The sequence below is a fragment of the Juglans regia genome, chromosome 1 (genome assembly GCF_001411555.2).
Source record: "Juglans regia cultivar Chandler chromosome 1, Walnut 2.0, whole genome shotgun sequence".
NCBI classification, from domain to species: domain Eukaryota; kingdom Viridiplantae; phylum Streptophyta; class Magnoliopsida; order Fagales; family Juglandaceae; genus Juglans; species Juglans regia.
In genome coordinates this window covers 40,457,468-40,483,515 of record NC_049901.1, presented here as the reverse complement: position 1 = coordinate 40,483,515, position 26,048 = coordinate 40,457,468, and the positions used below count along the sequence as shown (strand labels likewise).

The following is a 26,048-nucleotide window of genomic DNA, read 5'->3' as shown; positions in this document are numbered from 1 at the left end:
AAAAAACACCTCTACATTATATAAAAAAATTATAAATATAGAGTGTAAACAGTAGCTGATCTGTAAAATTACTTTTTAAATAAAAAATAATTATTTGTATGTTTATTTTAAATAAATATTATAACTATAAAGAGATTTCATAAAATATAATATGATAAATTAAATTAATTTTATATGATCCGTTAGATTTATTTTACATTAAAAATAATCTTATAATATAGCGTACCACATTAAGATAAATCAATTTATGAGTTTTTATTTATAAAATTATTTTGAGGCTAAAATATTTTTCTTATCTTATATTTAAGTTTTTATATCTTTGGACAATATATTAAGAAAAATTTACCATTCATAAATTTATCAGGACTATTTTTACTATTTTCACTTTTTGTAGATGTACCATTACTTTAAAGAAATATTTCTCATTGATCGAGCCCATTTACTACCCAATTCCCAAACTATACAAAAATCAATGATACCATTTCAAAAGTTTGATTTCATGATGATTGGAAATATAAAAAACTTAAACAAGATTGCCATGATATTGTTTAGTGGGAAGGAAAATATTAAATATATTTAAGAAAAAATTATAAAAATTTATTTTTTCATATATCAGTTATTGATATGTTAAAAATTATAAAATTTAAAATTTAAAATTTAAAATTTTAAAATTTTTAAAAAATTAAATAAGATGAGAATAATTGTAAAACTAAACTAGGCTTTATTGTCGGACAACTTTAGACGACAAGAGGGACATAGTCGCTATTATAGAAATTCGTAGGGTCAATTTCCGTCCTCTTGAGCGTGCTCGTCCTATAATTAGAAGAATAACCCTCAAAGTCTCCGCAATATCGCGTTTGAATATATAGCAGATACAGGAATATCATATATAGAACAAGAAGACAGAGAGTCGGAAGATTATGGGAGCTGTGACCACCTGGAACGCCATGGAAGTGGCAGAGGAAGCTCGAGAAAACCCGAAACTTAGCTCGGACATTCAGTCTTCTTCTCTCACCGTCGACCACACTCTCTCTCTCCCTGACATGAAGCCTCGCCTCATGTTCGTCGAGCTTCTACCTCTTCATCTCATACGCATTTCTATGGATTATTCGAATTAGAAATATCAGCTTCTCTCTGTGTTGGTTTTTTTTCTTTTCTTTGCTCTGATTTCCGTTTTCCGGCTGGTAGCTGAGAAACCGTTGGAAAACAAGAAAAATTTATAGCTTTTGATCTTATTATGAGCTACTGCAACAAGTTGTTCTCGCTTTTGTATGTATTTAATATTACGGAAAAGAGAAAACAATATGAAGGCGAAATCGAATCTTATTTTACTTCTGGTTCTCATTGTGCACTCTCCGTCTTGCTTGTTCCGAAAATTTTGATCCGGTTCGATTCCCTTCTGTTTGCAGAGATTTGTGCAAGGATCTGTTCAATAAATGGTCGAAATTGGACGGTTCTCACTTTTCAGTGGAGACTGTATCCGGTGGCATCACAAATCTATGTGAGTATTTTTTTGATAAGTGATGATTTGTCTTGAAAGATAATGGAATTAGGCATATTATGTTGCTTTGTTGCCGCATTTGTCTTTGATACTGTTTGAACTGAAAAATTGATCACTGATTCGTGTAGTGCTTAAAGTTACCGTCAAGGAAGAAACTGGGAACGAGGAGCCGGTGACAGTCAGATTGTATGGACCTAACACTGAGTACGTTATCAATCGCGAACGGGAATTGCAGGTGATTCCCTAAGCTTTTTGATAATAATGGGCAATCATTGTAGAAATACCAGAATAACTGTGTGCTAACCAAATAGTTCTTGCGTCACTCTTCTGAGCCAGATTACTTTCCATTATATTGGTGATTTGCATTTCTGCCATGCTTCTTGGAAATGATTCTTTATCGAGAACTGAATAATTTCAAGATTTCATTTCATCTTAAACAGTTGCTGGTTATTTATTTTCCTATGCTATTGTATCGGCTAGATATCAGGCTTTAAGTGCAATGTATTGTATTTGATGTTCTGCTGTACGGAGTTCCAATGCCTAGCAATATGATATCGGTTTGAGGGGTTGTAAAAGGATGTTCATTAAGATGAAATCAATGCAGTCGGCAAGTTGAGTTCTGCTTCTTTGTTGACGAAAATTGATTATCTTGAATCTTACCCGTCCTCTTGTTTGGGGGTTCATATGCGTAATCATTTCTGATAACTATATATACAAATCCTTATTGACAGAGAAAATTATAAAAAAAATTAGAGCCCATATAGAATGGACAGCTGGATAGAAAGGCAGTAGTTGTTTAACTCATGATAGTGGTGTCATCTTTTGATGTTATAGCATTACTGAAAGATGCTCCACCATATTTAACTTTATCTGCCTTTTTTTGTATATAGTTCATGACTTCTGTTGAAGCTTCACTTTGTAAGTGCTCTCCATGTATTGTGTTTAGGCTATCAAATACCTCTCAGCTGCTGGATTTGGTGCCAAGTTGCTTGGAGTTTTTGGAAATGGAATGGTGCAATCTTTTATCAATGCACGCACACTTACTTCAGCAGGTAAAAATTAGAAAGTTGTATGTCAGGGAAGGACTAGTACGGGCTTATTCTTATTTCTAGGCTTTATCCCATGTACTAAGGACTTCTGAAGTAGCAATAATCTCAAAAATGAGATTACATTTCTATAGTTGCACTTAAATTTCGTCATTCAATTCAAGCGCAGTCGTAAACAATCTAATGATGGTTGAGGCCCTTTTATTATATGATTGAATTTGAAATCCAAGGTGACAAGTAACTATGACGACCACTTGGAGAAAAGAAATAAACTAGTTCTATTAATGTAATCACATTTTTTTTTTCCTCTTTATGATAAGCCAATATTTATGCATTCTCATTTACAAAACAATCTTCTGTAGGCGTGGAATTAAATGCCAGCTGAGAGTTGTTAGCATTGAACTAATAGACAGACACACATATATGTTTATATTCATTTGTCTAGGTTTCCATTGGCCTGCAACCTTGCAATGCACATAAATAATATTGAAAGATACATACATATGCACACACACACAGATAAGTATTTACATATACACTAATAACATACACACATACAATTTGCCTTGCAGACATGAGAAAGCCAAAGCTAGCTGCTGAGATTGCCAAGCAACTACGCCAGTTTCATGAAGTGGAAATTCCAGGCCCTAAAGAACCTCAGCTATGGAATGACATCTCCAGGTTCTTTGACAAAGGTGTTCTATCTTCCCTTGATGGATGACTAGCTATGCCTCCCAGGCAATGTATAGTGTTCCGTTTGTTACATCCAAGCCTGTGTATCTTTCTATAGTTTCTGGTTTATATTTTGACATTCAACTTACCATCTTCTATTGCAGCATCTGCTCTTGAATTTGATGATAAAGAGAAGCAGCGGATGTATGAGACGATTTCATTCAAGGAAGTACATGATCAAATTGTTGGTCTCAAGGTAGTAGTTGTTTTAGTTTTTTTTTTTTTTTTTTTTCTTTTTTCCATATGATTGCTCTGGTTTGAAATCTTCTTGGAATTTTGAAGTTGTCAATCTTCTGTACCTGCCTTCCTAGAGGTTTCATTACTTCCCATATTTTTCTGATCCTGCCAATTCAATGACAAGATATAACCTTTTGAGAAGCTTTGCATTTCTGCTTTGGGGATAAATAGGTGCAGAAAAAGTTTCCTCAAAAGCAGGCCATAATTGGTCTTTATCATCTTATACCAAATTAATCTGAATGCCTTCCTAGAGGATCTTAGCAAAATCATATCCAGATGGAGCTATAATATGAGAATGAGCCAGGGGTATATGGGTATCCAGAAGCATAATTGGGACGTGCAGTATGTGCCCTATACTTGTAATGATCTACGGAATTTTGTCGGTTTAATTTTTCACCTTAAAATAGTTCTTGGTGGGAGGAAACCACGCAAGACTTCGAAAAATTGAGCTAACTGTCATCAATAAAGGCTATTCATGTTTATTTGGGTGAAAAGAACTGTATTCCTCTTTACAAATGTCTTCTGATAATGGAACAGGAATTGACAGGCCATCTCAATGCTCCCGTGGTTTTTGCTCACAATGACTTACTTTCAGGAAATATAATGGTTAATGATGATGAAGGTATGTGTGACCCTTCCTTTTCAGTTTATATTCTTGTATTCCTCTTTTGTTGACTTCTAAAGTTTTATAGTCTGCTAGGCTTTTTCGCTGAAGTATGATCTATTTCTGTTATATTGTTTTATTTGTAGTTCTCTAATTAAAATGTGTCTCTGCCAATTTGGTTATGAGAAATACTTGGTCTGCAAAAAAATTACAAAAAAAAAAAAAAAAAGCTACAAACTGATTTGGCTTGATGTGTTGCATTATATTGTAAAACAGATCTAATGTATTATATCAAGCCACATCAAGTTGTAAACTCTCATTTTGTACTTCTCTTTATAGATTTAGCACTTCTCTTTTATTATACATCTCTCTCTCTTCTCTCTCTCGCTTGCGCATGCGAGAACTCTTGCTTGTAAAGACAAACAAACAACCCTCCACCGACCTCCAATGATCTTTTCCATGAACCTTTGAATAGAAATTTAATATACACATTTTGGGTTTCTCTTTTAGGTTATTTCTTTCTATTTGTGCTTATCCCGTAACTGACAAACAAACCCAAAGTCAGAGTTTCATATACCAAGAACTTTTAATAAATGATTCTATCTCTTGATTTGGTGGGTCCCTAATTGGTGGAGTAGTAGAATGGTATGTCGTGAGATTGCAATAATTCAGGTGCACTGTATTGCAGATTCGGCTTTGCTGATGCAGTGATGCCAATCAAATACAATTGTAGCTAATGAGACTTTTTTCATACCATGGTTAGAGAATGGGGTCTATCTTTGTATTGGTGTAAAGAATTCTGACGATCCATCTGATGAGTTGCTTCAATACTATTTCCTAAACGTTGTTTGGCAATAACATTTGCATGCTTTTGGCAGCTGCCAATATCATATGATTTGTGCGAGGTCCAGTATTGGACTGCAACAAGAGGGAAATGTGATTTGGACCCCTAAAATGGTGTCCACATATATATATATATATATTTTTTTTTACTAAATAAAATGGAGCCCCTAGGGATTGGCTCAAGTGGTAAGAGCCTTGGTCTTGGTAGTATTACTCCCTCTAGGTTCAAACTTCAAACTTCAAACCTTGGGTGCAAACAAGGGCCACCTCCCATCGGTGAAAAATGGATGATTTACCTAAGCCATATGATGGGGACGCTTTACACGTGTCCGGGATTTACTGGATAAAAAACATGTCGCGTTTGCTCAATCTCCGGGATTCCTCGTCATAAAAAATTAAGTAATATGGTATCCAGCATCAGAAGATAAACACAAAAGACTACCGAAATAGAATGAGCGAGATCGCTTTGCTGATATGTTATTTTTGCCATTTTTTGTCCTTTAACCTTGTTTGTTTGGTAAATGTTCAGAGAAACTATACTTCATCGATTTTGAGTATGGATCATACAACTATAGAGGCTTTGACATTGGAAATCACTTCAATGAATATGCAGGCTATGACTGTGACTACAGCACGTATGTTTTTTATTTTCTTCTGCTTCTCTCTCATTTATCATGATGATTCAATGAGGATACTATTTCTGAAATGTGGGTGTGGTTTCATTTGCAGATACCCTCATAAGGATGAACAATATAATTTCTTCAGGAATTATTTACAACCTGACACCCCACATGAGGTATGCAAGTATTGTGTTATGTTTGCAATTTGAAAATGTTAGTATTTCCTATGCACGTTTTTTTTGTTTGCTTGTGTGTGTGTGTGTGTGTGTTTGTTTTTGTTTATAGAATGGTTTATTAATCTAGAATAAAGCCCTATAAGGAAGTCGCAATTTTATATGAGATGTTCGATTAGAAAATATTCATACTTCACAGCTAAACTCTTTTTTCCCTACAGTAATAATGATCATTTTAACGACAGGTATCTGACAAAGATCTTGAAGCTCTGTATGTCGAGTCAAATACGTATATGTTAGCTTCGCACTTGTATTGGGCGTTGTGGGCACTAATCCAGGTATATTCATTCCTCCTGCTTTGCATGCGAAAACTCGCTTGCCCCTTGGTTTTGTATCTCGCGCTTACTATATTTGTGTCTGTTCTTCGTAGGCAAAGATGTCCCCTATTGATTTTGATTATCTCGGTTACTTCTTCCTCCGATACAATGAATACAAAAGGCAGAAGGAAAACTATTTCTTGCTGGCACGATCTTACCTCTTGGGATCTGTGTCTGGGTAGTTATTGTCATTTTCGCTGTACTTACTACCAGTCTGCATTTTAGAAATTTGCTATACGGAGTTCTAGGAAGAGGTCCTTGATTCCTCTAGATAGATATTCTTGTAAAATTTTCTTTGTAGCCATTAATGAGAGGAAAATATTGCAGTTTAGGGCAAAATAAGATATCCTGTTGTAATTCTGAAACCTGTTGTTTTCAAATTATATACAATTTTTATTCCCTCCTTCGCATGGTAATTCTTGTAGTAAAATTATGGACAGTGCCTAAGCAGAGATAAACACGAGTTTGAGTTGTTAAAGGTCCTTTGCCCTGATGGTGTGCAGTGAATGATATTTTTTTGATTATTGATGCGGCACAGCACACATACATTGAAAGTAGTTCTCAAATACGTCATCAATTTTGACATGTAAAAACTGTGTATTATATATATATATATATATGTAACACAAAAAGTCTAGCTGAACAAACATCCCCATCCATTTAGCACCCTCATGGTAAACGTGATTTCTACTTTCAATATGAACCAACAACAGATTGTTGTGCATTATCTTTTCATGCATGTTGTAGCCCATCAGATACAGAGGGTCTAAAGAAATCTAAGAGCCACCTATAGTTTTGATATGCAGCTGCCTTTTAAGCTTGAAGAACCTGGCAGTGAACAATGTGACTTTTCAGGCGGTTCCTGCCGGCAAGGCTGGACAAGAGATTTGAGACCAAAGTCTTGAACTGCCCCTTCCCCGCTATTGTTTCCCACAAATGTTCAGATGCAGATCCCCTTGCATCTGCAGATTTCGAAACGTCTACCAGAGAAATGCTCATATTGTTTCTGATGATACACAGTTTCCCGTTAAGGGGTAGAAGAGCTGCTGCCTCCAAAGCCCTAGAATTCCCCAAATGCATTTTACTGTCAATATGCTTGCTCCAGGAATCAGCTGCTTCATCATAAACCCTAAGTTTGCAGCCATCCTTGCATTCCAAAGCATAAAGTTGCCCGTTAAGGGAAGTACTTGGGTTTCTCCAACCTGTGACCATTCCATCATAAACAGGGTACCAGGTGTCAGTTTCTGGTTGGTAGGCCTCACTTAGAACCTGCCGATGAGACCCAAGCCCCTTCAAGTACCACTTGCCCTCATAGACAACCCCAATAAAGGGAACCATTGCAGTGCTCATGTCCGCAACAAAGGACCATCGATTCTTATTAGGATCATAGACTTCAGCTGATCTCAAGGACCGGTGCACACCCTCATTCTCTCCACCTGCTACATACAAGCAATTGTTTATGACACAAGAGCCAAAAAAATGTCGCCGACGAAGCATATCAGGGGCACGGTGCCATTTATTAGTCCTGGCATTATAAAAAATGACACGCCTCATTGATCCCTTTAGTGGGTCTTTACCACCAAACAAATAGAGGTGACACCCACTAAGGACAGCACAACCAAACCCAAGGGCTTCAGAATATTCCTTTGGCACAGGAGGCAGAGGTTGCCAAAGCTGGTATATAGGATCAAAGGCATGCCACGATATTTTCCCATCTCTGTCCCTTTTAATGACATATACCCATTCTTCTGCAATTCCAAGGCCCTTGCGAAGCGAGTAAAAGAAATTTCCAGCCAGAAGACGATACCATTTTTTGCAGACCAGCCGGAGTTTCCGATGCTCAACCCTTGGGACCCGGATTAGGCAAGCAATGGCGAGATCATCGGGGAGTCCTGGAAGCAGAGGGGATTGGTTTCGGTTCCTGTCACCACGAGATGGCTTGTTCCTTGTAGGATGAATTGATGGTTTAATGTCAGGCTGAAGACAGAGCTTTGCCCCAGGAACAAATCTTTTTGCGCCTGCAACAGTTTTGAGGCCTGCATCTACCCTACATAGACATGCTGTTGTATCAACCTGCAAAGGTACATGCGTACAATAATTAAAATTCTTGTGGGCTAGTCCATGCCAACAATTTAGGAACTCAACATTATACATTATCTTGGTGTCCACATCAAAGAAGACCAATTAAGCTTGATGCATCAGTCTGTCACATTGTTACTGATAAAAAAAGGTGATCAAATAATGTCAGCAAGCTCCTACTCTCCTACTTGCCTCCCCATAGTAAAAAGATCAAAAGACTAGTGCTATATTTATTTATTGGCACCGGGTGTCCAAGAACAAAGTCTCGACTAATCCCGGCAAGGAGTTTTCCCCAAATGCACCGGTAATTCAAGGAGAAGTTCCCCCCAGTCCGATAGCCCTTAGAAATTGTTTGCACCCAAGAGGATTTGAATCTTGGACCTAGAGGGAATATACCACCAAGACCAAGACCTTTACCACTTTAGCCAATCCCTAGGGGTTATTCACTTGAAGACATCTGCAGTTGAGGCTTTTTTTCCTCCAAAATTGAAAAGGGGGAAATTTAAAACTAATCTAAAGAGGACTTTAACAAGGCAACGGCTGTCAAAAAGTAAGATACTCAAGCCTCAAAAGTTAAAAAGCACAGTGAAGGCGTATTATAACATCTTGACATCTCAAGATAATACTCCATTTCCCTGGAAGAATATATGGAGGTCTCGTGTGCCTTCTAGAGTAGCCTTTTTTGTTTGGAGTGCCGCCCTTGAGAAGATATTGACCACGGATAACTTGAGAAAGAAAGGATGTGTAGTCATGGAGTGGTGCTACATGTGTAGAAAGAATGGAGAATCGGTGAACCATCTCTTACTACATTGTGAGGTAGCAAGGGCATTGTGGGATGAGATTTTTCAAAGGGTTGATTTAGCTTGGATTATGCCTATGAGAGTGGTGGACCTGTTGGGTTGTTGGAGGAAGATGCAAGATTGTCATCAAGTGGCAATGGTATGGAAGATGATTCCGTTGTGCATCATGTGGTGTATTTGGACAGAAAGGAATACGCGCTGCTTTGAAGATAAGGAATGCACACTGGCCGAGTTGAAGAAATATTTGTTCCACACATTATTGTCTTGGCTTTCCGCCATTGTATTGCAGGGGGGAAATGTTCATGATTTTTTGTTTTTAATCTATCGCACGTAGAATGTAATTAGGTGTTCTTTCGTATACTTCCTGTGTACATGGGCTATACTTATTTCACTCATATATATAATATTGATCTTTTACTTATCAAAAAAAAAAAAAAAGTTAAAAAGCACTAAATTGCTAGATACCTCATTGATTGAAATGGATAGTCATTCGCCCCCCACAGAATGGAGAAGCATGAAAAGAATTTGGATAGCATATTGACTCTGAATTTAGCAAAGATGTCAGTGAAATGCACTTGTTCGTACCGGGTCCTTGCTTTTAATGCCTTAAAGGCCCCTAACTGGAGCTAAAGGACTTCATTGATCATTTTGTTTTACCTTTTTGCCTGAGTTTTCAACTTAGAATCTCTAGTATCTGCCAGTGAAAGGAATCCTGGACAAGAAGCATTCTTTACTTTTTATGCCGCTGGCAAAGCAACGATGGAGTGGTAAGGAATCTCTAATTGAGTTTAGAATCAATCTATTATACCATTTATGTCAATTTTCTTTTCCAAAGAACCAATTTGGTTCACATGACATAACAAGCATATAACAAGGCGTGCTGCTGAAAAACCTCTCCTTATCCAACTCTTTTGGGGAGATTTCAGCCAGGGATACACGGATAACAGAACAACCACAAACACAGATATTGTGCAACAAGTTCCACTCGTAAAAAAAAGAGTGCATTTCTAATTTCTATAAAGCAGCTCAGAGTATTCTAGTTATTACAGCTCTAGTAAGCACCTCAGCAATCATATCCTTGAGTTGGAACAAAATTCAACAACAGGAACAACCAAGAAACGCAAACTTATACCCAATCACGAGACAAAAAGCAATTTCAAAGAGTAAGAACGAAAGAAAGCATAGCCAAAGTCACCATTCGATTCCACCAGAAATGAAAAGAAAAAAATTGATGTAAAATAGAGCAGTAAAGGTTGATATAAAATTTACCAGAGGAGGCTGAATCACTCTGTCCATTTCTCGTCGTTCAAGGACTTGCCAACACCAGATTTATCAAACCCCACCTCCAAAATCAAGTACCTATCTCTCAATCACCATTTCCCATCCGAAATACTGATGTAACAAACGCATAGCTCGTCTCAAAAAACCTAACTTTCGCTGCACACCAGGACCAAAATCCACCTTCAAAACATAAACATGAAATCACTCTGATTATTTACAAAATTCTCCTCGTAATCTTCCAAAATCGACATCCAGAATCAAACACCCATCTCATGAAAACTCACGGGAAGCAGAAAACTAGCCTCAAGGATCAGAAGCCGAACACGTTAAAGAAGCAAAACCCATAAATCATAATCAACCGAAGTTGACCAAAACACTATAACTTCATTACCGCATTATCTCCCAAACCCATGTCTAAAATAAAAAACCCATGCGCCAAAACCTTAGAAAGTCAGCTCCCATGCCCGCCAGACTGAGAAATCAGAGAACCCGATATCATATTTTGAGAAAACCCAAAGAAACCCAAATGCGAGACAGCGGGAAAACAGGGGAAGTGAGAGCACTGAAAGATGGATAGAGACCCCTCGCACCATTAAAATCTTCAGTGGAGTTTAGGGCCCATCACTTCAACGGCACAACCTACCAAGCAGAAGAGTGTGTTCAAGAAGAGAGAGAGAAGGAAAAGCAAACCTATAACATTAAAGGAAGAGAGAAAGAGGGGACTTTGAATGATGACATTTGGGTGGTTATTTTTCGGAAGAAAAATTAAAGACAAAATTCACACTTTAATTGGAAGATAGCTCTTGTTTGAGACTTTGATACGGAGAGAGAGAGAGAGTGTGCGCGCGCAGAGGAGAGAGTCAAAAAGACTCAAAACTCAAAAATCTTAAAAATGGAGGGTGAGGCATTTTTTATTTTTTATTTTCTGTTACGTAAAAAGTTCGTAGACAAAAACAATTAGATACGGTTAGATTATAATTCATCTCAATTTATTATTATAATTTTTTTAAATTTTAATATAAAATATAATAAATAATTTAATTTTTTAAAATTTTTAAATAATAATAATATTAAAAAAATATTTTAATAATATTTTATTATCTCAACTTAATTCAACACAGTTGAACATTCAAACGTAATTATAAAAATTGTAATGATAAATTGAGATGAATTTATGAAATAAACGAAGAAGAAAACATGAAATGATGGATCCACAACTCCACAACTCCACAACCCAAATTTGAAACGATATAAGAAGTGTTTCATCATATCTTATTTTATTATTATAATTTTTTTAAAAATTTATATATAAAATATAATAAATAATTTAACTTTTTAAAATAATATTTTAATAATATATTATTCAATTTTAAATTTTTATCTTATTTCATATCTACTCACTATCTAAACAACGTACGCTTCGTAGTTCCTACTCCACAAAGGCTATTTAGGTAACTATAAGCATTGGACCCTCACATCTTTTTTTTTTTTTATTGATGAATCTGGATGGGCCATGGGCAATAAGATCTCTTGTTAGTGAAAGAAGACTACTGTGATTAGATCATGATCACCTCAATGCTTTCCCTTTAATATATTCTGTACTTTATTACTGTATTTTTCCATTCTTTTTTTGGTGGAAGGGATGATGGGAATTGATCAGAGATTATGCTGCTCGGAACTTGAATTTTATAATTTTAGCCGTAAATCAGCCTGAGTTAATAATAGATTGCTTGAGCTCGACTGTATCTGCCTCTTTAGACCCAGATCCTGTAAAAGCCTTGGGGTCTTTCTCGAGTCAAGCCTGCACAAACCAATCAGCCATGGCTTCTAACTATGATTTTTGTTACCAAAGATGCTTTTCATTGCAATTTATTTATATTTCAAATGGGAACATCAGAAGACAAGTTGATTTTGGTTGTCTGGATTATGAGCCACATATGATGCTCTGTATAATGGGGATGACACCATGACATCTATTTCTCCTTAACTTAATTTAATAATCATCAGTCCTAATCAGGAAAGTTTGTCAATATATCCCTGTGGCTGTACCTGAGTATATTTGGGTTTGGAATAAAGTAAGTTTAAAACATCATGGTTTGAAAAAGAGAAAAAAGAAATATTAGGGCTCCAATTGAATCGACCTCTAGAAGAGGGAAGAATTTTCATCAGGTCTAGAACGTGCTCCTCTTTCACACAGCACTTTCCATGTCTGTCCATTTGTGTATTTCCTAGTGTGAAAACTTCATGAGTGGCACCCACCCCCAAAAAAAAAAAAAAAAAACAAAGATAGGAAAATAATATTTATGTGTTGGTGAAATACATAATAATATAATAAAAATTACAATAAAATAACATTCAATCGAAATCAATTTGAACTGAAGCATGAAAATCTCGTTCTCTTCAAAGAGATTCAAGCTCTTTGTAGTATAAAAAGTTTAAAATTAATCAGTACAATAAAATTCTTCTTGAGTTGACTCATTTATGATACAACAGTCCAACTGATTGTCGTATAACTCGAACCAACTATGTACAAATAGTTAAATCCAAAACTTCACTCAAAAAAACATATCTCTTTTATTTGAAAAATACTCTTAAAATTATTTACACACTTTCTCTTATCTACTCTCTATCTCATACGAAGAAGACACACCAGAATGAATACTCGAAGTGAACGGCCATAGGCAATCAAAACAATTAAAGTAGCCCGCCCACTTACTACTGGAAAACCAATCGGAGCTCATTTCTACCCGTGCATATCGATGCACTTCTCGTACAACCATTTTTAAAAGAAATTTATTATACAATTTCTACCACACTCTATATTTTATATTTTTTTAAAATTTTTAAATTTTTAATATTTTTTTAAAATTTTTTATTTGAGTTTATTTTTTTTTAAATTATTTCAAATTTTCTATTTATTATTTATATAATAAATATTTGATAAAAGAAAAAAATAATAAAAATTAAAAATAATATAGTGTTAAGAGACTGTGAAGATTTTTTATTTTTAAAATCTAAACGCCGGAATTTTCCGTAAGACTCTTGATTCCAAGCTTTTAATGCCGTAAACGTAAACTTCGAGTTAACGACTTAACACCCAACCCCACGGCTTTCTTTTCTTTATCGCCTTAAATAAAATTTAAACAAGATCAAATACTAAAACAGATGCTGGAAAGCACTAACCGTTCCGAACTTAAAAAATGCTTGGAAATAAAAGATGTTGTAAAAGTTTAATTCAAAATTCAAGAAGAAAGGAAAAAAAAATTGAAAGCAAGCTTAATGAAAAAAAGAACGGTAATGATAAAATTGTTACGGATATAAATAAATTATATAAAATAAATCTATAAATTAATGTGATTTTATAAAATCTATTTTATAATAAAAGTAACTTTACAATTTGATATACCACATCAAGCGACATCAGATTATGAGCCACTATAACAGCTTAAAAGAAATAAATAATTATTACTCATATATAAAAATCCAGGTGTGTTGACATGAACTTTATTAGCAAACACATTACGACTTTGTGTTAATCCCAGTTTCATGAGTGTATTTGAGACTAAACTCAGTACTCATAGAGAGCGGCCCCAATCCCTAACTCACATATGTGAAATATGTCAATAGTGCTTCTGTAATTTTTATGCCCTATTCATAAGAGCTACATAATTTCATTAAGAATTTTTTCAAAAAACTCATCATCCAAAACATTACAGGATAAATACACTCACATCATAGGAATGAAAAATAAAATAAATAGTGTATTTATTACGACTATCATATGATTTGTTTTCCCATTGAACCTAGTTCTCAGGATCTTTGGTCCACATGTTGGATATCCTCATACATGACTCTTGAATTATGAGTTTTAACTCATTTCTATCGATGTATTCCAGACCATTTCTCTTGTTAATGCTTTGGTTAGCAGATCTGCAAGATTATCACAAGACTTAACATAATCCACATTATAACACCATCAATCAAATAAAATATCACAGTACTATGTATTCTTATTACAAATATGGATTTACCGTTATAATAATGATTTTGTACTCTATCAATTGTAACAGTACCATCACAATGAATTAATATAGGTGGAGCTAGTTTTCCCCACAAGGGAATCTCATATAATAAATCTTTCAACCAATTTGCTTCCTCCCTTATTGAAGCCAAAACTATAAGCTCAACTCTCATAGTTGACTTAACAATAATACATAGTGCATTTCTTGCGACCATCATATGCTTTTTTTTTTTCCCATTAAATCCAGTTCTCAGGATCTCTGGTCCCCATGTTAGATATCCTTATACATGGCTCTTGAAATATGAGTTTTAATCACATTCCCCTCGATATATTCCATACTATTTCTCTTGTTAAGGCCTTGGTTAGTGGATATGCAAGATTATCACAAGACTTGACATAATCCTCGTTAATAATACCATAAATCAAATAAAATCTCACAATACTATGTTTTCTTCTTACGGATCTAGATTTATTGTTATAATAACGATTTTGTACTCTAACCAATTGTAGCAGAACTATCACAATGAATTAATATGGGTGGAGCTAGTTTTCCCCACAAGGGAATCTCATGTAATAAATCTTTTAACCAATTTGCTTTCTCCCTTATTGAAGTCAAAACTATAAACTCAACTCTCATAATTGACCTAGTAATAATACATAGTGCATTTCTTACGACCATCATATGATTTGTTTTTTTCCATTGAACCCAGTTCTCAGGATCTTTGGCCTCAAGGTTGGGTATCCTCTTACATGGCTATTGAATTATGGGTTTTAATCTCATTCTCCTTGATGTATTCTAGACCATTTCTCTTGTCAAAGCCTTGGTTAGTGGATTTGCAAGATTATCACAAGACTTAATATAATCCACGTTAATAACACCATCCATCAAATAAAATCTCAGAGTACTGTGTTTTCTTCTTAAGAATTTGAATTTACCGTTATAAGAACAATTTTGTACTTTACCAATTGTAGCAGTACTATCTCAATGAATTAATATGAGTGAAGCTAGTTTTTCCCACAAAGGAATTTCTTGTAATAAATCTTTCAACCAATTTGCTTCCTCCCTTTTTGAAGCCAAAATTATAAGCTCAACTCCCATAGTTGATTTAGGATTGGTTTGGATGCACAAAACTAAACTATCTCATCTCATCTCATATAATTATTACAATTTTTTCAAATTTTTACATAAAATATAATAAACAATTTAACTTTTTCAAATCTTAAAATAAAAATAATATTATAATAATATTTTATTTAACTTTTAACAAAACATCTCATCTCATATAAACTACCTAACTAGACAAAATCTTAATGACAACCAAAGCAATAAAGCACTTAAATCCTAAAACGGCTTGATATTAAAATCTGAACGTTGAAAAACTTTTGGTTATGGCACTAAGTTCAAAATTAATACCATATACATTTTAAACAAACCAAACGACAATAAAGATAATAAATGTATCCGACATAAATATAAAACCGTTTGGAAAAGTTTTTCTACCCATTATTTTTCTAAGCAAACAAATTTTTATTAAAAATGGAAAGGATAATACATGAGGAGGGGGTGAGATTTCCAAACAAATGTCCTAGTACAATAACTACAGTGCAAAAGTGGTAGAAAAAAGAAAAAGAAAATAGATTTTAGGACTAATTTCTTGATCTCCACCTATGCCCTACAAAGAGGGCGCCTTCTTAAAAGATGGTAGTAGCAGTTCGCGAAGTCATGCGAGCTATAGAATCACCACTGATGGCGGTGGAACCTCCGCTGGAAGCGATGGAACCTTCGCTGGGTGGAAGTTGTGAGTGCATTACAGTTTGTTGTCTTGAGATGTGTTTTTGGAGAGATCCGTAGTCTATTTTTCAAGATCATCGGTTAGGAAAAACGATAATATAGTCAAAAGCACGACATCGGATGGACTGAATTGAGGCCAGTCATCTGTCTTCCCATGCATTTGTGGTGGCACGTGGCAACCACACACCGGTGGTAGGGAGGTGAGGTAAGACATATATGGAAGATCTCAATATAGGAAATTTGCTGGTATGGCGCGTGTGACTGGCGTAGGCGTAGTGGCACGGCGGCTCGTGAAGACCACGCGTGGAAACAAGCAACGCTTGAGGGCCACACTCTGAGCTTTTTGGTGCAATTTCGCTCTGTCCTAGTAGATCGACAGCTGTAGGATGGCGTGGTGGGGCGCGTGTTGACTGATGGCAGCTGGAATGTAATAGATCTGATCAAAATCGAATCGGTGGAAGGGGAAGAAAACACTACCATGAAAATGTATACACCTTGCGGTAATGGAAAGGGAAAAGAGAGGAGGTGAGAGCCATTGCTCCACCCTCCTCTCCAACGAAGGCACTCAAAGTGATTGAGTTTTCTAGAAAGTAGGGAAAGGCCTAAGTAGTAGTGAAGTTTTGGTTTTGTGTGGAAAGATATCTAAATGCACTGAATGTATACTTAACACTAACAAATTAATAAGATCCGGCTTAAAGAAAAGAAAACTGAAGAAAAACATTCGAGCCAAAATCTTCTAAAAAAATATTTTCTAAAATTTTGATCCCCACTAATTTTTGGATTTAAAAGAAAATTTTCTTATCATAAAAAAATGCACCTTATTCAAAAATCACTTTATATTACTACATAAAAAAAAAAAAAAAATCTATGGACAATGCTACTTTTTCATATCCAAGAAAAAGACAAGTTGTAGTTTTATGGATAATTCCCAATGATTTGACAAATGAATTAAACTCATTTAAATCATACTTTCAGTCTCTATCACTTCTAAATCTTTAAACTTTCTACCAAATTGATTTTCAACTCAATGGAGGAATTCTTTGATATTTTCAAAAGCATCACTTTTATTTATTTATAATAAATAAACAAACATACAAGTAATTTTAAAAATTATCAATAAAAGTGATAAAATATCCATTTCGTCCACGAGTTAAAATTCCTTCAAATTCATTAAGATCGGTGTAAATCAAATCTAACTATTTGGTATTTTTCTCATCAACACTTTTATAAAGCTGTTTTGTAATTTATGCTTGATTACAAGCTTCACATTTTTTAAAATCTTTTGTCAGTTTGAGAATTAATCATAAACCACTCATGATTGTAACATATCAACAATTGATACGACTTAAACGTGCATGCCAAAACTTTAAAGAAGAAAGCATATAAACAAAAACATTTAATGCTTTATTCTCAACGTTCAATTCAAACATTTCATCCCAAGCATAAACCTTGCCCACAAAAGCTCCATTTTTTGTAATTACATATTGACCAGATCTCATAGTTTGATTGAAGACCGATTTGTTGAGTTAAAAACTCGACATCAAGTTCTTCCTCATAGATGGTGTATAGAGTACATCTTTGAGTGTCAATATATGTTCAGAGGTGAATTTCAGCTCGACCTCACTACTTCCAAGGACCTTGGTTTTATTTTGAGTCACCAAGCATAATATTTTTCTCTTCTTCAAAGGGACTATAATTTTTGAACCAATATTTATCATAGCAGACATGCCTATTGGCACCAGAATCTTCCTATCACCCTTCAACAAATTGAACTATGTTAATGTCTGTAATCATTGCTACAAACGACTCCTCAATTATGTTGACTTGAGGATGATTTTCTCGTTTCTGAAACTTATATTTGATCAAAGTGCCAACTTTTGCCACGAATAAAACAAACTTGGTTTTGTGAAGGGAGTCCTTGGTTCTTATCTTTTTGGCTTTGGAAGTCCTTTTTGTGAGGTTTACTAATTTTTTTGAAATCTTTTCTTTGCAACTTCAAATAACTATTTCTTGTATTTTGACTTTTGGGCAAGCTGCAATTTGTAGAAATTAAATGTACCTTTGTCATGGAATCCTCATTACCATTTTGAAACACCAAATCGTCTTGGCCTCTAACTTCCTCCTCTACACGAATACGCGTGATTAAGGTCTCTAATGATGTCTCCTTTTGTTTATGGCGCATCGATTTTTGAAACTCCTTCCACGAATGTAATAGTTTGTCGATGATGCCACAAACAATTAGATTGTCTCCAATCTTGATGCCTTTGGATCTAGCTTTTGCTACAACAATTTGAAAATTTTGCGCTTGCTTTGTGATGGCTTTCCATCTATAATTTGATATCGAAAGAAGCGACTTACCATATATTTCTTTGCTCCAGTTTCTTCCGTATCATATTTACTCTGTAAAGTATTCCAAACTTTCTTTGCAAAGGTGTAAGTAGTATTGTAGTAATCATAAAATTGATCCGCAAGATAATTTAAAAGATAACATCAACAATTATACTCATCTTTAGTATATTTTTTAATATTTTCTTTGTGAGTTTTCACTTGTGCTTCAGTCATGTTTTCGGTAATGATCTTGCTAGGATTTTGCAATGAGAACATAAGAGACATTGAAAAGGGTTAGATAAAAGAGCATCTTGAACTTCTATCTCTTCAAATGGGCTCCTTTGAAACGGAAGTGTTTGTTGAGATCTCCAATGCTTTCAGTAGATTTTCAATTGTAGGCTCCACTTTAATCTCCTTAAAATTATTGGTGCAATTCACAATAATATAATAAAAATTATAATAAAATAATATTTAAACGAAACCAGTTTGGACTAACCACGAAAATCTCGCTTTCTTTAAGGAAATTCAAGTCTTTTGTGATATATAAAGTTTCAAATTAACCGGTGCAATATAATTCTTCTTGGTTAACATTATTATTGAGAGTGACTCCAAGCTGGTAGTGAATTGGCTCTGCAGCGAAAAGTGCACTGTTTGGTATTTATAGGATTTTTGGGAGGAAATGCTAAAAGATCTTGTGGGGCTTAATGTTCTAGTTCTACATCAATTTCGTGAGGGTAATCAAGCTACAGATCTTCTGGCCCGTCAGGGTGAAGAGGGGCATAATATTTGTTTTGAGGATGAGCGACATTTACCACGCCTTTTGAAGGGTATCATTCGGCTTGACAAAGTGGGTCTTCATTGTATTCGTCTCTAGCCTTTTTTACATATTTGATGCCCTTTTGGTTTCATTTGAATGTTTGTGCGTACTGACTTTGTTTTGCAGGTTGTTTAATTTTTTATATCTTTGCAGTGTATTTTTTAGAATTTCCTTGGTCTTGTTTTGCATGTTGCAAGTTGTTTAGGTTTTTTATGTCTTTGTAGTGTAATTTTTTATGCCTGGGATGGGATTTTTTTATTTATATATATTTGTAACCCTCAGGTATCAGGCGTTGTAACCACGGTTTTCTTCCGTAAAAAATGAGGGTAATCAATAAACTTGGGATATCGTTTTAAAAAAAAAAAAAAAAAAAGAACTCTTTTTGACTCGACTCTTCCAAGATACAATAGCCCAACTGATCGTCGTATAACTCGAAACAACTCCACACAAATGGTTGAGTCTAAAACTCCATTAAAAAGCACCTCTCTTTTATCTAAGAGAATACTCTCAAAATTATCTACACGCTTTCTTCACTCCATCTCATACGAAAAAGACACACTAGAATGAATACTCGAAGTAAACGGCCATAGACAATCAAAACAATTAAAGTAGCCCGCTTACTACTGGAAAACCAATCGGAGCTTATTTCTACCCGTGCATATCAATGCACTTCTCGTACAATCATTTTTAAAATCGAGAAATGATTTTTATAGTCGTAAACATATAAGTAACGTATAATCATTTTGAAAAAAGTAAATAAATATAAGATTTACATAAAAGAAAATTAATTTTTTTCTTTTTCAAATTGACAGTAAAATACTTGCACATTCTACAATTATATATAACATTTCTATTTTAAAATCTAAACGTCGGAATTTTCCTTAATGACTCTTGATTCCAAGCTTTTAATGCCGTAAACGTAAACTTAAAATAAAAACTGATTGAGTTAACACCCAACCCAACGGTCTCTTTTCTTTATTGCCTTAAATAAAATTTAAACAAGATCAAATGGTAAAACAGATGCTGGAAATAAAACCCACAAAGCACTAAACGTTCAGAACTTAAAAAATGCTTGGAAATAAAAAGATGTTGTAAAAGTTTTCTTAAAAATTCAAGAAGAAAGGAAAAATTAAACTGAAGGAAAGCTTAGGGCTGGTTTGGATATTGAGATGAGATGATTTTAGATGAGTTGAATAAAATATTGTTATAATATTAATTTTTAATATTATTATTGTTTTGATATTTGAAAAAATTGAATTGTTTATTATATTTTGTATGAAAATTTAAAAAAATTATAATAATAAGATGAGATGAGATGAAATTATCTCTGAATCTAAATAGGATCTTAATGACAAAAAGAAAAATAATGATAAAAACGTCACGAATAAATACCATTTATTAAAAAAATACCGACATAATGTTTTTCCCCTTTATGCCTGTGAATTCCATTCTTTCTGCTAAATCTTCCACACCCAAAAGTCATCCTAACTGGGCACTGCTAACCATCTGTCTCAGCTCTTTTGTCTGATTATTATATTATAGTATCATGTTCACACATTTTCTTTACTTCACTTTTTGAAAAACAATTCAAAACATCCAAGCAAGCAAAGCCAATTCATATGAGGTAATTGAAGTGGACCCACTAAATTGTTTTGCAGCTTTTTTCTCCACAAGCTACAAAAGTTCTAGGCAGATCTGCAGCTGATAGAATATTTTTGTGTTAATTAATCACCATTTTTCATTGACAACATCATCTTAGAATACTGAAAGTCTACCTGAACTGCTTGACCCGCCTTGCACAACTCTTATCATATTACCATGCAAAAGAAGCTGTTTGCAACCCTTATTCTGCAGCAGATTCACTGCAGAAAACGAGGGGCTTTCTATTGCCAATATATATAAATTATTGAATTGATTGGTGTATGGTTGTTGACTAATTTTGTCGATTACAGCTTAACTTACTCGTGATTTAGAAATTTTAACAACAGTAGCTCACGCAAGGCCATGTGCACATTTCAAAGAGCTGCCTAAATTCAATGTTATCGTTTGCCTTAAAAGTCATCCATCTTTTTGCTGCCATTCATTCATTCACTGCTGCATTAAACAAAAACAAGAGTTCTGCGATAAACAAGTCCGTTCAAATTTGGAGCTAGCTCACCTATATATATATATATATATATAGTCACGATCACTTTATCCTCTGCATATTCTATATATATATAGTTAAAAGAAAGCATCTTTTTCGGTGCCTCACTATCTCAAACAGTCTCTGCCATCAGAAATTCAGTGTGTTGCAATAATTTCATGAAAACTCACAAATTATTCCGAGCACTGAGATTAGAATGATTAGGTTACTTTTCCTTTTTGGAGGGGGAGGATGTTGAAAGATGTCCTTCTCAACTTGGGGGACAAGGCATGGTTGGGTCCTTGGGAAGATTAAGAAAGTCATTGCAGTGGGGTTCACATTAACTTTCTCATGCACACACTTACATTGGTAAAACAACATGAACAATAAAAGTACTAGCAACAACCTTATATTACAGATATATATAGGGTGGGTGCGGTGCATGGTTTTCTATATCCTCTCTTGAAAACTTTCGAGGGGCCAATCCAATTTAGCAGTATTTACTAGGATCATGAACGACTGATGATTACTGTAAAAGCTTCATGAAAAGTAAAAACCCGGTTGAAAGAAGGTATAGATAAATAAGTGCTGATAGTTAATTCTAAGTGGAAAAAAGCTTATTGGGGTGAAGTCAATGGGGCAACATGGGACTCTTTTTTCAGTCCTGGCATGGGATAAAATCTCAGAAAGCAGAAGATTGAAGGGCAGTGGCAATGTGCTTGCACATGACTGAGCCAAGGATAGGCCTACTCTGAAATCATGGGAAAGGTCAAGGGAGTGTACTTGAGAGAAGATTATGGTTGTGTAATGCAAATCTTCCATGAAATATTTCTTCTACATGATGATATCACTAACAACTCCATGTTGTTAGATTTAATACATATATGATAGAGAGAGAGAGAAACAGAGATTCTTGTTTAACTTTTGCTTCATGTCTTTTTTAAGGTCATCTTTTACTCTGTCTTCCAAAGAAGACACTAGAGAAATGCTGTTGACAACAATGGTATTCATGGTTGACTTTCTAAGATTTCATATCTATAATTAATGAGACTCGATCCTCAGTCATCTCTGGTGGGAGGGTGGGTAAATGTCATCAAGTTGTAAGGTTATTAGTCATGACCAAACTTGTCGAATGGGAGATGCATTTATTTTCACTTGAAAACTGTTTATTTTTCTTTCAAATCATTAGAAAAAAAAAAAAAAATAGAACTCTTGATCTTGACCCCAAAATTGGCTTAAAATTAGGATTATTGGTATATATGTATTTGGACCTATATATGTTGCTCGATATTAGATCAATAATCATTAAAAAATTATCATTATTTAACTATCTCAAAACTTTTTATTCTTGAACTCACCAGGCAACTAGCATTTTTTGCAAAACAAAAGAACCTCATATATTTCATCTATCAACAGTTAAGCCAGTACAATTTGAATCTTTAAGAACTTGTAAAAAATAAACTCTGACTTTCATCTATCCATATTTGCTCTTGGTTAGAATTTAAAGTAGTTTTTGCTAACAAATGAGCCACCCCATTACTAGGGCTGAAAACCAACTACCTCGGTTCGGTTTTGTGTAAAAATTGAAACCGACCGAGCACCTCTTTTTGGGGGAGAAAACCGGTCGAAACTGACTGTGTAAGGGGATAAAACCGGTTGGATCACAGTCGGTTTATCGGTTTGCGACAGACTTTTCCAGCGTGAGAAGATAAACATCTAATTGTGAAGAGACTCAACTTTCAAGTAAGAACAAAGTTACAAAAACTGAAAATCATACCTAAAAAAAAAAAACACTGGCCTGCGGCGGACTCCGGGGGCCGGGGGGGTTTATTTTAAGACGTGGTGGACTCCGTGAGGGGGACGGAATTGGAGTGGGATTATAAGCACCGGGATTGCACCGTTTGGCGGAGTCTGGAATTGGTGGTGGAGGTGGAGGCTGGAGAGGGAAAGTTGGAGGTGGAGGGCTGGAGAGTGGAGGCTGCGAACTGCGAAGTGCGAACTGAACGAAGTCGAGAAGAAGAAGAGGGAAGCACGAGGTGTTTAAACCTTAGGATGAAACAACACTGTTTGGATTAGGCCAAGGGGGGGCTTTTCATTTAGTTTTTTTTTTAAACTACAGACCCTAAACAACGTCGTTTCACTCATTTAAGTAAAATGTTGTCGTTTTAGATAGGTATAATTTAAAAAATATATATACATATGGGGTTGGCCGGTTCATCGGTTTAACACAGGGTCAAACCGCTGCCAAACCGACCCATGTCGGTTTTGAAGAAATTGTACAGCCGGTTGACTGGTTCCCTGCCGGTTTCGGCCAGTTGCGTGCTCCGGCGGCCGGTTGGAGTCAGTGGTGGTCGGTTGGGTCGGTTTTTGTGCAGCCCTACCCATTACCCTCTCTTCTAATATGCTATACTCTCCATGCACTTCTCCCCTTCAAAAGTGTCTTGATATCTTCAATAATATGGCCGCCAGAATACAAATCCTCATCATCACTATTAATAATATTTTCTTTTTGCTAAGTAATAGATAAATTTTATAAATAAGAATGAAATAGACATAGCCCGTATACACAAGAAATATACAAAAGAACACTTAAAATACATTCTATGAATGGTAAATTAAAGACAAAAAGTCATGCACATTGTTCCCATTTAGTACAATAGCTGAAAACCAAAGCAGTAAAGTGTGTACAAAAAAATTCTGCAACTCTACCATTGTCCGCTCCTTGTCTTCAAAACATTGTTCATTTCTTTTCAACCAAAGACACCACATGATGCACAATGAGATCATCTTCCACACTGTCGCCACTTGGAAACAGCCTTGGATCATTTTCCAGCAGCCCAATAAATCCTCCACCCTCAATGGCATTACCTAAGCAATATCAACCCTTCTAAAGATCTCATCCCACAGCACCCTTGCCACCTCACAGTGCAATAAGAGACGATCCACTGATTCTCCACTTTTTTTACACATATAGCACGAATCCATCACAATACACCCCCTTTTCCTCAAATTATCCGCGGTTAAAATCTTTCCAAGAGCAGCAGACCATACAAAGAAAGCTAATTTAGAAGGCACATGAGACCTCCAAACATTCTTCCAAGGGAAGGGAGGGTTAACTTGTGATGTCAATATTTTGTAACACACCATGACTGTACATTTCTTATTGTCATTGAGCCTCCATTGCATTCTATCTCGCTGTGCCGTGAGGTGTCCCATGGAGTATATCAACCTGAAAAAATCTGACATGGTGGACAATTCACAATCATGAAAGTCCCTGTTGAAAAGGATATTCCATTGGTAAGAGCCGTGAGAAGACACCCGCATATCTGCCATTGAAGCATCCCTATTAGTAGCAATACGATAGAAGGCTGGGAAAACCCTATCTAGAATTTCCATAATCCTACACCATACCCCTCCTCACTCCATTGGAGCACCAGCCCCCCCAAGCACTTCTGTGTCTAGCGTCAATAATCTCCTTCTACAACGACTCCCCCGCCAAGTGGTATCTCCATAACCGTTTCCCCAATAAAGCTTTATTGAATGTTCTCAAATTGCATACTCCCAAGCCCCCATTCGAGGTTAGGGAGCATACGGTAGGCCAATTAACAAGACAATATTTTTTTCCTCTCCCATGCTCCCATAAGAACGCCCGAAAGAGTTTCTCAATTCTATTCGCCACCCCTACCGGCAAAGGAAACAAAGATAAGAAATAGGTGGAGAGATTAGTTAGGGTACTCTTTATTAAAGTGAGACGACCCCCTTTCGATAAATAAACAATTTCCCAACCCGCCAACCTTTTCTCTACCTTCTCCACTAACCCATACCAAATAGCTCTAGCTTTAAACTTTGCACCCAACACAAGGCCCAAATATTTCATAAGCAACGAAGACACCTTACAATCCAAAAGGCTTGCTAAGCTATTGATGTTAGGCACCACGCCCACCGCAACCATCTCGGACTTACCAAGATTCACCTTAAGCCCTGACACTGCTTCAAAACATAATAACAGTGCTCCAACCATGACCTTCACCATCCAGCCAAGTACCTCTATAACTATAACAAACAGAAGAGGAGATAAGGGATATCCTTACCTCAAACCACGAGAATTGTCAAAAAAACCCATAGGAGTGCCGTTGACTAGTACCAAGAAGCAGGCAGTGGAGACACAATGTCGAATCCATGAGATCCACCTGTCACCAAAACCACACCTCCCAAGCAAATATAATAGAAACTCCCAATTCACATGATCATAAGCTTTTTCCATGTTAAGCTTGCAAAGGATGCCTGTAACTCCCTCCCGCATTTTGTGATCTAAGCACTCATTTGCAATAAGAATCGAGTCAATGATTTGTCTCCCACGAATAAATGCGTTTTGAGGCTTGGAAATAATTTGTTCCAATACTGGACTTAGTCTACTAGTAAGAACCTTCGAGATGATCTTGCATACCGCACTCACCAGACTTATAGGACCAAACTCCTCAATTGTTGTAGCCCCATGTTTCTTTGGATTGAGAGCAATGAACGTCACATTAAGGTATTTTTCAAACTTCTTACAAGAGTGAAATTCATGGAAACCTGCAACATATCCCCTTTCACAATGCCTCAATATTTTTGAAAGAATCCCATCGAAAAACCATCTGGAGCCGGTGCTTTGTCCTTGGCCATACTGATA

The 26,048-nt window shown here is 35.5% G+C and overlaps 2 protein-coding genes across 2 annotated transcripts; one reads left to right on the top strand and one right to left on the bottom strand.

The window, feature by feature from the left end:
- The first annotated feature begins 862 nt into the window (after positions 1 to 862).
- Positions 863 to 6,536, top strand: LOC109006253 (probable ethanolamine kinase). The gene is made up of 11 exons (XM_018985467.2): positions 863 to 1,060; positions 1,410 to 1,501; positions 1,630 to 1,736; positions 2,448 to 2,553; positions 3,120 to 3,242; positions 3,384 to 3,475; positions 4,054 to 4,138; positions 5,493 to 5,598; positions 5,693 to 5,759; positions 6,002 to 6,094; positions 6,187 to 6,536. Exons 1-11 carry the CDS (start codon positions 921 to 923, stop codon positions 6,313 to 6,315), a joined length of 1,140 nt encoding a protein of 379 aa, XP_018841012.1. The 5' UTR covers positions 863 to 920; the 3' UTR covers positions 6,316 to 6,536.
- Positions 6,537 to 6,768: 232 nt separating this feature from the next.
- Positions 6,769 to 11,087, bottom strand: LOC109006252 (F-box/kelch-repeat protein At1g55270-like). Its single transcript, XM_018985466.2, has 2 exons — positions 10,282 to 11,087; positions 6,769 to 8,206 (listed from the first exon to the last, which is right to left on the bottom strand). The coding sequence occupies exons 1-2, from the start codon at positions 10,306 to 10,308 to the stop codon at positions 6,947 to 6,949; spliced, it is 1,287 nt and encodes a 428-aa protein (XP_018841011.1). The 5' UTR covers positions 10,309 to 11,087; the 3' UTR covers positions 6,769 to 6,946.
- Between the last annotated feature and the right edge of the window lie 14,961 nt (positions 11,088 to 26,048).